The sequence below is a fragment of the Gymnoscopelus braueri genome (genome assembly GCF_963280865.1).
Source record: "Gymnoscopelus braueri genome assembly, chromosome: 16".
Lineage (NCBI taxonomy): Eukaryota > Metazoa > Chordata > Actinopteri > Myctophiformes > Myctophidae > Gymnoscopelus > Gymnoscopelus braueri.
In genome coordinates, this window is record NC_137616.1 from 50,174,213 (window position 1) to 50,187,858 (window position 13,646).

The following is a 13,646-nucleotide window of genomic DNA, read 5'->3' on the forward strand; positions in this document are numbered from 1 at the left end:
AGCGGGTGTGATATTGCCAAGATTTCCAAACAACGGTGTGGCGTTTACCTCACCCCTGGCGTGGCGCCCTCTTGGCACATCACACACACACACACACATTCACACACACACACAGTCACACGCGGTCACACGCACGGTCACACGCACACACGCACACACACACACTCACACACTCCCCCCCCCCCCCCACACACACACGCACACACAGAGATAACTACATGTCACAGCTTGCGTTGAGCCTGCCTTCCTCTGCTCTCGTTTTCACAGAAACAAAACTCATGTGTGCCTGTCTTGTTGCTTCAATCTCTGTGTTCGCGTGTGTGTGTGTGTGTGTGTGTGTGTGTGTGTGTGTGTGTGTGTACGTGTACGTGTACGTGTACGTGTACGTGTACGTGTACGTGTGCGTGTGCGTGTGCGTGTGCGTGTGCGTGTGCGTGTGTGTGTGTGTGCGCGGGTGTGTGTGTGAGTGAGAGTGAGTGAGGGAACATGAACACAGCAGTGATGTCCGAGGAGCAGCAGCAGGACAACATCTGCGCTCCACCTGTGGAGAAACAAGAAGCTCTACCAGGTCCCATCGAGGTGGAGGAAAGTACAGTTTTCAGGTATTGTTTATTTTACTTCACTGGAGTATTTACAATATTGAATACTTTTACTTCTACTCCACTACATCTCAGAGGCAAATAAGGGTACGTTTTACTCCACTACAATTCTTTTAAAACTTTAGTCACTAGTTACTTTGTAGATTTTGATTATTATTACCAAAAACACAACCTACAGTACTATATACTTTGGCAATTTGAAAATAGCAGATCTACAAGCTCATAACGCGTCACTTTGCGATGCGTTGTGAGCTTGTAGATCTGCTATTTTCAAAGGATTTGTCAAACATTTTGAAAAATCTTCTGTCTGCATACCGAGTACTATTACTTTTGATAATTTGATGCCAATGCTTTTGTACTCAAGTACATTTTGAATACCGTAGGCCTACTTGTACTTGAAAACAGACAATTTCTATGCAATAGGGTATTGATCATTTTTCTTAAAGTAACAAATGTGAACTACTTCTTCCATCACTGGTCCCAGCGAGGAGGAGAAGGTAGAGGAGAAGGAGGAGGAGGAGGAGAAGGAGGATGAAGAGGAGGAGGAGAAGGAGGCGTGCACAGTGTGTGGCGGGAGAAATCGCAAGGCCGATAAGTCGTGTCTGCAGTGCATGGCGTCCGACAGCCAGGCTCATTCCAGCCGACACAAGGAACTCCACTCGGGTAAAAGACACAAGGTCAGTGGTGGAACAAGTACTACCATTTTTTTTTTTACTTAAAGGGTTAGTTCAGATTTTTTGAGTATTTTCTGTAGGAAATACTTGCCATGAATGTAGTGGTTCCAAAGGTATTAATTGATTGCCCGAGTCCCGTGGTCAGAGTTCTGGTCCGGTTCTGATGAATATGAAGTAGTTCCGGTAGATTAGTAGATTTGGTGGGGGCCGCTCATTAAAAATAAATTAATAAAAAAAAAACTAGTGTCATTTGTATTGTTGACCTATTTCTACCATACAGGGCAGGTTTCGTTCAACTTCGACCCCTCTGTCACATGGTACTATTGTTTGTGTCCAGAATCACTGCGCCGCGGCAGCCTACTCACCCACAAAATATATGACACACAAAATAGTACCATGTGACAGAGGGGTCGAAGTTGAACGAAACCTGAACTACTTCATATTCATCAGAACCGGACCAGAACCGGACCAGAACTCTGACCACGGGACTCGGGCAATCAATTATTATCTTTGCAACCACTACATTCATGGCAAGCATTTCCTACAGCTTTAAGTCCAAATATCTGAACTAACCCTTTAACTCTTTGACTGCCAGATATAATGAAACATTGTCTGCCAGCGATTTTTCAACCATTCACACAATATTTATCTCCAGTGTGATCGATCTAAAATATGATTTGACCTTAGACCATTGGTTCTTAAAGTGGGGTCCGGGGACCCCCAGGGGTCCTTGGGGGAGTACCAGGGGGTCCTCAGCAAAACGTGTTCATATAGCGTCACAATATTCTTTACCACTTTGAACATATTTTATACTTTGGCTATTCAAAAATAGCAGATCTACAAGCTCATAACGTGTCACCTTGTACCGCGCTATGAGCTTGTAGATCTGCTTTTTTTTTAATTCAAAAAAACTAATCTTCTCTTCTGGGGGTCCCTTGCAAAACCATTTCAGATGGGGGTCCGCGACCCAATACATATCAATTTGGGGGTCCTTGGCATGAAATAGTTTGAGAACCAATGCCTTAGACTTGCCAACTAGAGCTGTTGTTCCCCTTCTGTGTTTTGTAGAACTGGAGAATACATTTTTGGGATCTTCAGTGACTTCCAGTCGATGTACCCTTTGACCCGCCCTCTACGCCGCCTCGTAGACTTAAATGAGGAATCTCTTTTCCAGCTTAAACCGTGCAACTGGGATAAAATTAAGATTTGTTTAAGCTTGTTCAGCCAATTAACTTAATTATGTACAAGTGCAACATCTTGTGAAACAGAACAAATATAGCCATTATGCCATTAGAAACCTCTACGATTTACTTGCACAGCGATTATCAATCCCTTCACACGGAGTTACGGAAATATCCATGACAGTAACGGAAATATCCATGACATGTCTAAAAAAAACGTGATAACGTGGGGACGCTTCTGAATGAACAGCCACGGCCTTCCAATGAGGTGCCAGAACGTCATGAATAAGGGTACTTTTTTACCGTAGGTCACGTCATAAGTATTGTGTTCATTAAAGGTTGTGTCCAAACAGTCATTACTAATCTGACCATTTGTTCCGTCCCCTCACACTGTCATATAGGCAGTGGTGTAAAGTAACAAAGTACATTTACTCAAGTACTGTACTTAAGTACAATGTTGAGGTACCTTTACTTGACTGTAGTATTTCCAATTGTCTATACTTTTACTTCTACTCCACTACATCTCAGAGGCAAATATTGTACTTTTACTCCACTACAATTATTTGACAGCTTACTTTGAAGATATCAATTATTACATTATAAAACATGCATTAACCACTTTAGCCCTATTTTATACCTAGGCTATTTGAAAATAGCCGATCTACAAGAGCTTGTAGATCTGCTATTTTCAAACATTTTAGTACTTTTACTTTTGGTACTTTAAGTACATTTTGATACCAATACATTTGTACTTCTACTCAAGTAAATTTTGAATTCCGGACTTTTACTTGTAACAGGGTACTTCTACATTGCAGTATTGATACTTGTACTTAAGTAAAACATTTGAGTACTTTTTCCACCACTGTATATCTAGGCTGATCCAGCAAAGGCAGACATGGCTGAAATGATTCGGGTCGATGCCAGTTCACCCCCCTGTCCTCTAGATGGTGCCGTTGCACTTCAGGAGGACAGCACCAGTCTACCTTCACCAGAGGCTTGGATGTACGAGGAGAACGACCATCCTGACAAGGCGATAGAGGGCCTAAACCTACTTCGTCTCAACAGTGTCTTGTGTGATGTGATTCTGTGCTGTGAGGGACAGGAGTTCCTCTGCCACAGAGTTGTACTGGCCTCCATCAGCTCTTACTTTCAGGTATATACACACATTACCTGCTGTTGTTAAACACGTGAACCCCAGCATGTTGTGTATTAGCCAACATATTTTGCAAAAAATAGCATATCTACAAGCTCACAACGCATCAGGTTGCAACGCGTTGTAAACTTGCATGGCGGCTATTTTAGGCGAGGAGATATAGTGTGTGACAAAAAAGAGTGTAAAGTTGGAACCCAGGTTTTACTAAATATAGAGGGTTTAACTGGTTAAGAGAATGACATCCAATGGCTTTCAGGTCAACTGAACCTCATGCAGTTGACCTATTACTTGTTTGACACAATGTCAATGAGAAAGGCCTAAACCATGGAGGCTAGCCATTCACATTTTCAACTGTCCTGAACAGGCCATGTTTACATCTGGCACGATGGAGTCCACACAGGAAAGAGTGACCATCGATGGGTTGGAACCTCAGATTATTGGCAACTTGGTAAACTATGTCTACACTTCACGGGTGTCCATCTACACTGAAAATGTGCAGGTAATGTATTATCACCTTAAACCTTAAAGTGTCTCCATTTTTGTCCTAAAGATATTTTGTTTATTTTGTCCAGGCCCTGCTAGCAGCATCAAACGTGTGGGATGTCACGGCTGTTCGAGAGGCCTGCTGTGACTTTGTCAGTCTGCTGCACAATGAGTAATTTTACTTTTGGTACTTTTTATGTATATTTTTATGCCAATACTTTTGTACTTTTACTCAAGTAAATATTTTGATTTGATTTAAGTGCTAAAAAACTATTTTCAGCTTGTTGTTTCTGTGAGCTCCATAGTTATTTTGACTTGCTAATACCGTCTGCTAATACTGTCTCATAATGTGATTGCATCCATGTGATACTGTCATGTCTCTCCATGAGTGCTCCGTTCAAGGTAACGAATAACAATTGTTACCATGCGACCATAACATTTTATTCCACCCCCCCCACCGTCATATAGGCAAATCCAGCAAAGGCAAAGGCAAAGGCAGAAATGGTTCAATGCCAGTTCACTCCCCTGCCGTCTGGATGGCGCTGTTGCACTTCAGGAGGACAGCACCAGCACCAGCACCAGCACCAGCGTACCTCTATCTTCACTTCACCTTCACCTGTTTAAGGACAACCATTCCAAAAAGGTCTTAAACAGCCTGCGGCACAACAGAACCTATAGAGACGTGATCATGTGCTGTGAGGGACAGGAGTACCCCTGCCACAGAATTGTACTGGCCTCCGTTAGCTCCTACTTTGAGGTAAATACACACATGTATTGATGTATTCCTGTTGTTTAGGGATGACATCCAATTCTGCCTTGGCTTTCAGGTGAGCCGAACCCCATGCTATATCCCATTAATTAATAGTTAGACACAATGTAAATAAGAAAGGCGTAAGCCATGAACACTCAAAGCCTACCATAATGTGTTGCCTTCTTATGTGAATCTGCCAATGTGCTGCTATCTTTTGCATCTTATGTCTAACCTCAAGCACATACCTGCTGCTTATTTATTCAGCTAAATGAGTCAAAATCTGAGATCATTTTATTTGGCCCCCCTAGCTCAACCCTCCCCCTCCACTCACAACTTGGTTCCCTTTCCACAAATGCCACACCTGCTGGCCGAAATCTAGGTGTGATTTTTGAGTCCGACCTATCTTTTAACAGACAAGTAACAACAGTTGTTCAATCCTGTTATTTTCAGTTGAGGAATATTCAATCAAGTCATTTCTGTCAGCCCCCAACCTCGAATAGGTCATTCATGCCCTCATATCATCACGCCTTGATTACTGCAACTCCCTCTACTCTGGCCTTAGCAAGAAAGTCATATCTCTCCTACAGCTGATACAGAACTCTGCTGCTAGACTGCTCACTGGTACGAAAAAACAGGACCATATCACACCCATACTAGCTGCCCTTCATTGGCTGCCTGTGAGCTCCAGGAGTGATTTTAGAGTTGTACTTATTACTTATAAATCCCTGCATGGGCTGGCCCCTATTTATATTTTTGATATGCTGTCCCCTCCTAAGTCTGAGCGCACTCTTAGATCCTCAAATAAGGCCCTCCTTGAGGTCCCTAATACTAACCTAGTAACCCGGGGGGATCGGGCCTTCGCCGCCCGGGCACCTACGCTGTGGAATGCACTGCCGGTGCAGCTAAGATTAGCACCATCTGTGCCTCTGTTTAAGTCACTTCTGAAAACCTACCTCTACACCAAGTGTTTTACACCAAATTGTTTTGATATGACTGTATACACTGTAATGTTGTTTTTTTCTAATTTCATGTTTTGCTTTGCTGCCTGTTGTTTTTAATCTTGCTCTGTGCAGCACTTTGGAACTTTGTTTAGAAAGGTGCTAAACAAATAAAATGCATTATCATTATCATTATTATACTGTGTATACATGTACTGTAGATCTCTTTTTCACTTTCTTTTCCTGGAAAACAACGGCATGATGGAACTTGCGCAAAAACTAATTTCACTCTCTGATTTACACCTGTAAAGCCGATGATACAAATAAATGTGATTCTAATGCAGCGTTTCAACCTGCACAGGCCATGTTTACATCTGGTATGATAGAGTCCACACAGGAAAGAGTGACCATTTATGGGTTGGAACCTCAGATTATTGGCATGTTGGTGAACTATGTCTACACTTCAGAGGTGTCCATCTCCACTGCAAATGTGCAGGTAATGTATGGATTTGGCTGCTGTTCCAGAGTTCTGCTTTGACTACATGGAGCGTTACATCGATGTAGAGAACTGTGTAGAGACTTACTGCGTTGCTGAGGCCCATTCCTATAAGAGTTTGGAGAAACGCAGCATGGATTACATACTGGAACACTTCCCTGAGGTCTGCCAGCAGGTCAGTGAATGATGGATCAAACATAGGCTGTTTGTTGTTGGCCTTTTGTCTTTTTCTCCTATAACTTTGTTTTATTACTATTAAGACTCCACCTTAGCCGGTAGCACATGCCCTAGCCTTGATGACCATGCAATCTTATGCAAAGGTTTAAAATATAATTTAGATAGCATGTTAATTAGACAGATGCCGGCCACGCTACGAGCTTGTAGATCTGCTATCATTGAAAAATCATATGCATAATGCATCGGGCTGAAGAGGTTAATGTATGTTTTGTAATAATAATCAAAATCTACAAAGTAAGTAACTAAAGTTTTCAAATACATGCAGTGGAGTAAAAAGTACAATATTTTCCTCTGAGTTGTAGTGGAGTTGAAGTAAAAGTACTGAAAATTGGAAATACTCCAGTAAAGTAAAAGTACCTAAACAGGTACAGTACTTGAGTAAATGTACTTAGTTACGTTACACCACTGGTGTTATCGTTTCTTTGAACAGTCGTACAAATGAGTGTATACGGTATCTAGGACATTTGCATGGGCTGTACTTAGTTAGGTACAGTACTTGAGTAAATGTAATCAGTTACTTTACACCACTGGTATCTTGGACATTTGCATGGGCTGCCTCAGTGTGTTAACTGTCATTATGTGTTCATTTGAATTATCTCTCTCTCTGCCTTACATGCATTTTCATACACACATTTTAATGAACGTGATGATAGAATACATAAACTGACTACACACCAGTGGTGGAAGAAGTACAATTTGTTTTTTACTTACGTAAAAGTAAAATGCATGTAGAGTAGAAACAAGTAAAAGTTCTGTATTCAAAATGTACTTGAGTAAAAGTAAAACAAATTATTGGCATCAAAATGTACTTAAAGTGTACTTTAAGTATAGCAAAAGTATGCAGAAGGTCCCATTTCACAAGTTTTCAAATGTATAAAAATCCTTTGAAAACAAGCTCACAACGCATAGCGATGCAACGTGTTGTGGGCTGGAAGATTGGATATAATTTAGTTCATTGTTTTTCTTTTTTTACCTTTAATATGAAAAATGCGGGATATTGTTTTTGAAACATTTTAACAAGACACATTTTGTATGCTTGATCGATGCAAATGGAGTGCCGCGCTACGAGCTTGTAGATCTGCAATTTTGTTTAGTTTTTTTTTGGGGGGGGGGGGCCGTGAACATTTTGTGCAAATCTTTGAAAATGTATGTTCTTTAAAGTAAACATTTTTAACTAAAATCGTTGCTTCTGCGGGGATTCTACATCCTATTCTAAATCCTAACAGTTTTTTGAAAGAAAAAACTTTGTCTTAACTTTTGTTCATGTCAAGGACCCCCAAAATTTGGACCCCCATCTCAAAATATATTGTTCCATGGGATCCCCCAAAAGCAAAGATTTGAGTTACTTTAAAAAATATATATATTCAAAGATTTGCACAAATTTGCGCAATGCAATGCTTGCGATCTTGTATGTATGGGGTTCTCCCGGCACAGAATGGGTTCAGGTGGGGGTCCGCAGCCAAACCCATCTTGAGTAGGGGGTCCTTGACATGAAAAACTCTTTCACAAATCTTTGTGTGAATTATTTTTCTTTTTCTTTTTACACTAATAATCACTTGAACCCTAGCATCACAATTCTGTGATTAGCCAAAAATAACAGATCTACAAGCTCACACTGCTATTTTTGGCAAAGAGTTTTGGTGTCGAGGGGGAAAAGAAGAGCAGAGCCAAAGGTCAATATTAAGCGGTTAAGGTCTGAAAGTACACATTAACATGAATCCAACATACAGTATTAACCCATTAAGACCAGGAACACATCACTGTCATAGATTGAATTTAATTTAGCTTTTAGCTGTAACCATTATTTTATACTTTGGGCTATTCAAAAATAGCAGATCTTCAAGCTCGTAGCACTACGAGCTTTTTTGGGGGGGGGGCTAAAATGTTTAAAAATAGCAGATCTACAAGCTCACAACGCGTCGCGATGCAACACGTTGTGAGCTTGTAGATCGGCTATTTTCAAATAGCCTACAGTATGTATAAAATAGGGCTGAAGTGGTTAATGTATGTTTTATAAACGGCGGCTTGGGCGGCTGTGGCTCAGGAGGTAGAGCAGGTCGTCCATTGATCCGTGGGTCGGCGGTTCGAATCCCAACTCCTCCTGTCCACATGTGGAAGTGTCCTTGGGCAAGACACTGAACCCTACATTGCCTCCAATGATTCGGTCGGCGCTAGCTTGCCACCATTGGTGTGTGAATGTGGGAAAAGTGGGGACTCTGGCGTCGACTGTTTGCCGCTCCACCTCCCAATGCCCCCCCCCTGTATGAATGAATGAACCATTGTAAAGCGCTTTGAGTAAGTTTGAGTACTTAGAAAAGCGCCATATAAATGCAATTCATTATTATTTTATAATGTAACCATTTATATCTGAAAAGTAACTAGTAACTAAAGTTTTCAAATGATTGTAGTGGAGTAAAAGTACAATATGTGCCTCTGACGTGTAGTGGAGTAGAAAATTGGAAATCCAGTAAAGTAAAAAATACCTCAGAATTGTACTTAAAGGGATACTTCACTTTCGGGCCGGGGACACATTTAAAAAAAATATTAAAAATAAATGAAAAAAGTTATGGAAAATTCATGGCCCCCTCACGACACGCAGTGTCCTACTAATGTGTGAGGGGGCCATGAATTTTCCATAACTTTTTTCATTTATTTTTAATATTTTTTTTAAATGTGTCCCCGGCCCGAAAGTGAAGTATCCCTTTAAGTACAGTACTTGAGTTAAATGTCCTTAGTTACTTTTAGACCACTGCCGGGTGGACTCATCCGCGCTTGAAGCCACACGTCCCGAGCAGGGTGAACGCCAGATCCACCACGAAGAGGGCGAGGTTCACGTAAGGTGAAGAGCGCCACCACCAACTCCACGGCCCAGACGCAGTAGCCGGGCGGACACTCGGAGGGCCGCGGGTTTCCCCGGAACGCGAACAGCGGCCAGGCGACGGCCGCCAGTGGTGTAAAAAGTACTCAAATTCTTTACTTAAGTAAAAGTACCAATACTGCAATATAAAAATACTCTGTTACAAGTAAAAGTCCAGAATAAAAAATGTACTTGAGTAAAAGTACAAAAGTATTGGCATCAAAATGTACTTAAAGTACCAAAAGTAGAAGTACTAAATATTTGAAAATAGCCGATCTACAAGCTCACAACGCGTCGCGATGCGACGCGTTGTGAGCTTGTAGATCTGCTATTTTCAAATAGCCTAGGTTTAAAATAGGTTTAAAGTGGTTAATGTATGTTTCATTATATCATAATTTATATCTGAAAAGTAACTAGTAACTAAAGTTTTCGAATAATTGTAGTGGAGTAAAAGTACAATATTTGCCTCTGAGATGTAGTGGAGTAGAAGTAAAAGTATTGGAAATTGGAAATACTCAGGTAAAGTACAAATACCTCAAAATTGTACTTAAGTACAGTACTTAAGTAAATGTACTCAGTTACTTTCCACCACCGACGGCCGCGTAGACGTACAGGACCACGGAGACCACCAGGAAGACGAAGGAGACGCGGTCCAGGTCGAACGGCGCGCACTTCCTCAGCTTTCTTCAGGACGTTGACGGCCACGGTCATGCGGGATGACGGGGAAAGGAAGGACGTACGCCACCACGCAGGCCACCAGGGCCGGCTTCCCGCGGTAGCCCGTCAGCGAGACGAAGATGAGGCACGACACGGACGTCTCCAGGACCTTCCAGAACCCGGGGGAGGGCCGCCAGGTAGCTGCCTTTCTTCCGGTCCAGGAACTTGTCCTTGATCACCTCGAGAGACAGAAAGAGAGAGCAGAGCCAAAGGTTCAATATTAAAGGGTAAGACCACTTTGGTAGAGGTTTGGGTTGTGTAGTTACCTTGCCATGATGTAACTCCAAAGGTGGACAAGAAATCAAAAATAATTGCTCCATTGATTAGAAATTGATAATTAAAAATATGCTCCTCATTGACTTACATTGTACGGTAAAACAGCTCTCAAAGTCACTCTTTTAGCACGTAAACGAACACAAACAAAGCTGATTCAGACAATATAGAACATCACCAAACCCAGTACTGTTTGTTTTTTTAATAAAAATTTGAACTTCCTGTTGATTTTACTATTTGAAGATCCGAATCCGGATCCGTGGATCCAGTCCGGGTTTTCTTCTTAATAAAAATGGTAAAATCAACAGGAAGTTGACAATTTTTATTAAAAAAACAAACAGTACTGGGTTTGGTGATGTTCTATATTGTCTGAATCAACTTTGTTTGCATTCGTTTATGGGGTAAAAGAGTGACTTTGAGAGCTGTTTTACCTTACAATGTAAGTCAATGAAGAGCATATTTTGAATTATCAATTTCTAATCAATGGAGCAATTATTTTCGATTTCTTGTCCACCTTTGGAGTTACATCATGGCAAGGTAACTACACAACCCAAACCTCTACCAAAGTGGTCTTGCCCTTTAAGCGTTTAAAAAAGGTCTGAAAGCAGGGCCGGACTGGGACCAAAATTCGTCCCTGGCATTTTGGCCCAGGCCGGCCCACCACAACCGCCGCGCAGATAGCAGACACTCTACCGCAATTTTCCGCGCCCGGCCGACCCCCCCAGCCTCAAGCCAGATCTCCTAGCCTTCCCAGTAGTCAGGGACATTACCGTAACTAATAATTGGGCCGTGCAACCCGGAAATGAACAGGAGCCCAGTGGCTTTTTTTTTGTGGCCCAGTGGCCCACTGGCCCAGCGGCCCGGTATGTCATATGGCCAGTCCGCCCCCGAAAGTACCAGTGGTGTAAAAGTAACTAGGTACATTTACTCAAGTACTGTTACTTAACATGAATCCAACATGCGGTATTAACCCATTAAGACCGGGAAAGGCATCTGTGTCATTTTAGATCTTAGCTGTAACCATTGTTTTGTACTTTTGGCTAATAAAGAAATTGCAGATCTAATACTTTTACTCCACTACAATTATTTGAAAACTTGAGTTACTAGTTACTTTGCAGATATAAATTATTACATTATAAAACATATACAGTATTAACCACTTCAGCCCTATTTTATACATACTATTTGAAAATAGCAGATCTACAAGCTCACAATGCGACGCGTTGTGAGCTTGTAGATCTGCTATTTTCAAACATTGTAGTACTTTTACTTTTGGTACTTTAAATGCACTTTGATACCAATACTTTCGTACTTTTACTCAAGTACATTTTAGATCCCGGACTTTTACTTACGTAACAGAGTACTTTTACTTATATAATAAAACATCTGAGTACTTTTTTCCACCAACACCGTGATACTCACCTCGAGCAGGTAGGCGCCGCCGCACAGGAACGCCAACACGGTCATCACCCAGGCGTAGACGCACGTCCAGCACAGGTAGAAGTTGGCGTAGGTGATCGCCACGGTCGCCGTCATGAGGGCGGAGGCCATGGCCGTGCCCGTGGCGAAGTCGTCCCAGTCCAGGCAGAACATGTCGAGCAACACGTCCAGCTTGAACAGCTCCAGCACGGTGACGACCAGGGTGACCAGGGGGCAGAAGAGCCAGCAGAACATGCCGTAGATCCAGTAGCTGTGGCTGCCGGCGCCTCTGCAGGCGCCCAGCAGGAAGGTGAGCAGGCCCAGGACCATCTGGAGCATGTGCAGCAGGCCCCGTCCGGCGACCAGAGAGGACGGAGTGAACACCGCCTTGGACAGAGTGTCTTTGACCGAGGCCAGACACGATCCCATCTTCTAAACGCTCACGTCCAGAGAGTACTTCTCTCCTCTCTTTGTCTCTGTGGTAGTTGACAGAGTGCTGCTCTCCTCTCTTTGTCTTTGTGGTAGTTGACAGAGTGCTGCTCTCCTCTCTTTGTCTCTGTGGTAGTTGACAGAGTGCTGCTCTCCTCTCTTTGTCTTTGTGGTAGTTGAGAGAGTGCTGCTCTCCTCTCTTTGTCTTTGTGGTAGTTGACAGAGTACTTCTCTCCTCTCTTTGTCTCTGTGGTAGTTGACAGAGTGCTGCTCTCCTCTCTTTGTCTTTGTGGTAGTTGACAGAGTGCTGCTCTCCTCTCTTTGTATTTGTGGTAGTTGACAGAGTGCTGCTCTCCTCTCTTTGTCTCTGTGGTAGTTGACAGAGTGCTCCTCTCCTCTCCTCTCCTCTCTTTGTGATAGTTGACAGAGTGCTGCTCTCCTCTCCTCTCCTCTCCTCTCCTCTCCTCTCCTCTCCTCTCCTCTCCTCTCCTCTCTTTGTCTCTGTTGAAGTGGACAGAGTGCTGCTCTCCTCTCCTCTTGCCTTGTGTCGTAGCTCCACCCAGGAGGTTGATAAGGCTAGAAGCGGTTTACTAAAGTATCCTCACTTTATGCTTTGCATGATATTATTCATACATGATATTATTCATACATGATATTATTCATACATGATATTATTCATACATGATATTATTCATACATGATATTATTCATACATGATATTATTCACACATGATATTATTCATACATGATATTATTCACACATGATATTATTCATACATGATATTATTCATACATGATATTATTCATTCATGATATTATTCATACATGATATTATTCATACATGATATTATTCATACATGATATTATTCACACATGATATTATTCATACATGATATTATTCACACATGATATTATTCATACATGATATTATTCATACATGATATTATTCATACATGATATTATTCATACATGATATTATTCACACATGATATTATTCATACATGATATTATTCATACATGATATTATTCATACATGATATTATTCATACATGATATTATTCACACATGATATTATTCATACATGATATTATTCATACATGATATTATTCATACATGATATTATTCATTCATGATATTATTCATACATGATATTATTCATACATGATATTATTCATTCATGATATTATTCATACATGATATTATTCATACATGATATTATTCATACATGATATTATTCATTCATGATATTATTCATTCATGATATTATTCACACATGATATTATTCATACATGATATTATTCATACATGATATTACTCATTCATGGACGCTTGATGTTTTATGTGGTTAATGTATGTTGTAGATCTAAATCTACAAAGTAACTAGTAACTAAAGTTGTCCAACAATTGTAGTGGAGTAAAAGTACAATATTTGCCTCTGA

The 13,646-nt window shown here is 41.4% G+C and overlaps 1 protein-coding gene and 1 pseudogene across 2 annotated transcripts; one reads left to right on the forward strand and one right to left on the reverse strand.

Moving 5' to 3' along the window:
- The first annotated feature begins 466 nt into the window (after window positions 1-466).
- Window positions 467-6,374, forward strand: LOC308103301 (uncharacterized protein). Its single transcript, XM_080453227.1, has 7 exons — window positions 467-602; window positions 1,084-1,276; window positions 3,329-3,607; window positions 3,972-4,106; window positions 4,180-4,262; window positions 4,559-4,847; window positions 6,141-6,374. The coding sequence occupies exons 1-7, from the start codon at window positions 487-489 to the stop codon at window positions 6,315-6,317; spliced, it is 1,272 nt and encodes a 423-aa protein (XP_080309353.1). The 5' UTR covers window positions 467-486; the 3' UTR covers window positions 6,318-6,374.
- Window positions 6,375-9,908: 3,534 nt separating this feature from the next.
- Window positions 9,909-12,635, reverse strand: LOC308103198 (myeloid-associated differentiation marker-like protein 2; annotated as a pseudogene). Its single transcript, XR_013935006.1, has 2 exons — window positions 11,782-12,635; window positions 9,909-10,265 (listed from the first exon to the last, which is right to left on the reverse strand). The product of XR_013935006.1 is annotated as a myeloid-associated differentiation marker-like protein 2 (transcript).
- Between the last annotated feature and the right edge of the window lie 1,011 nt (window positions 12,636-13,646).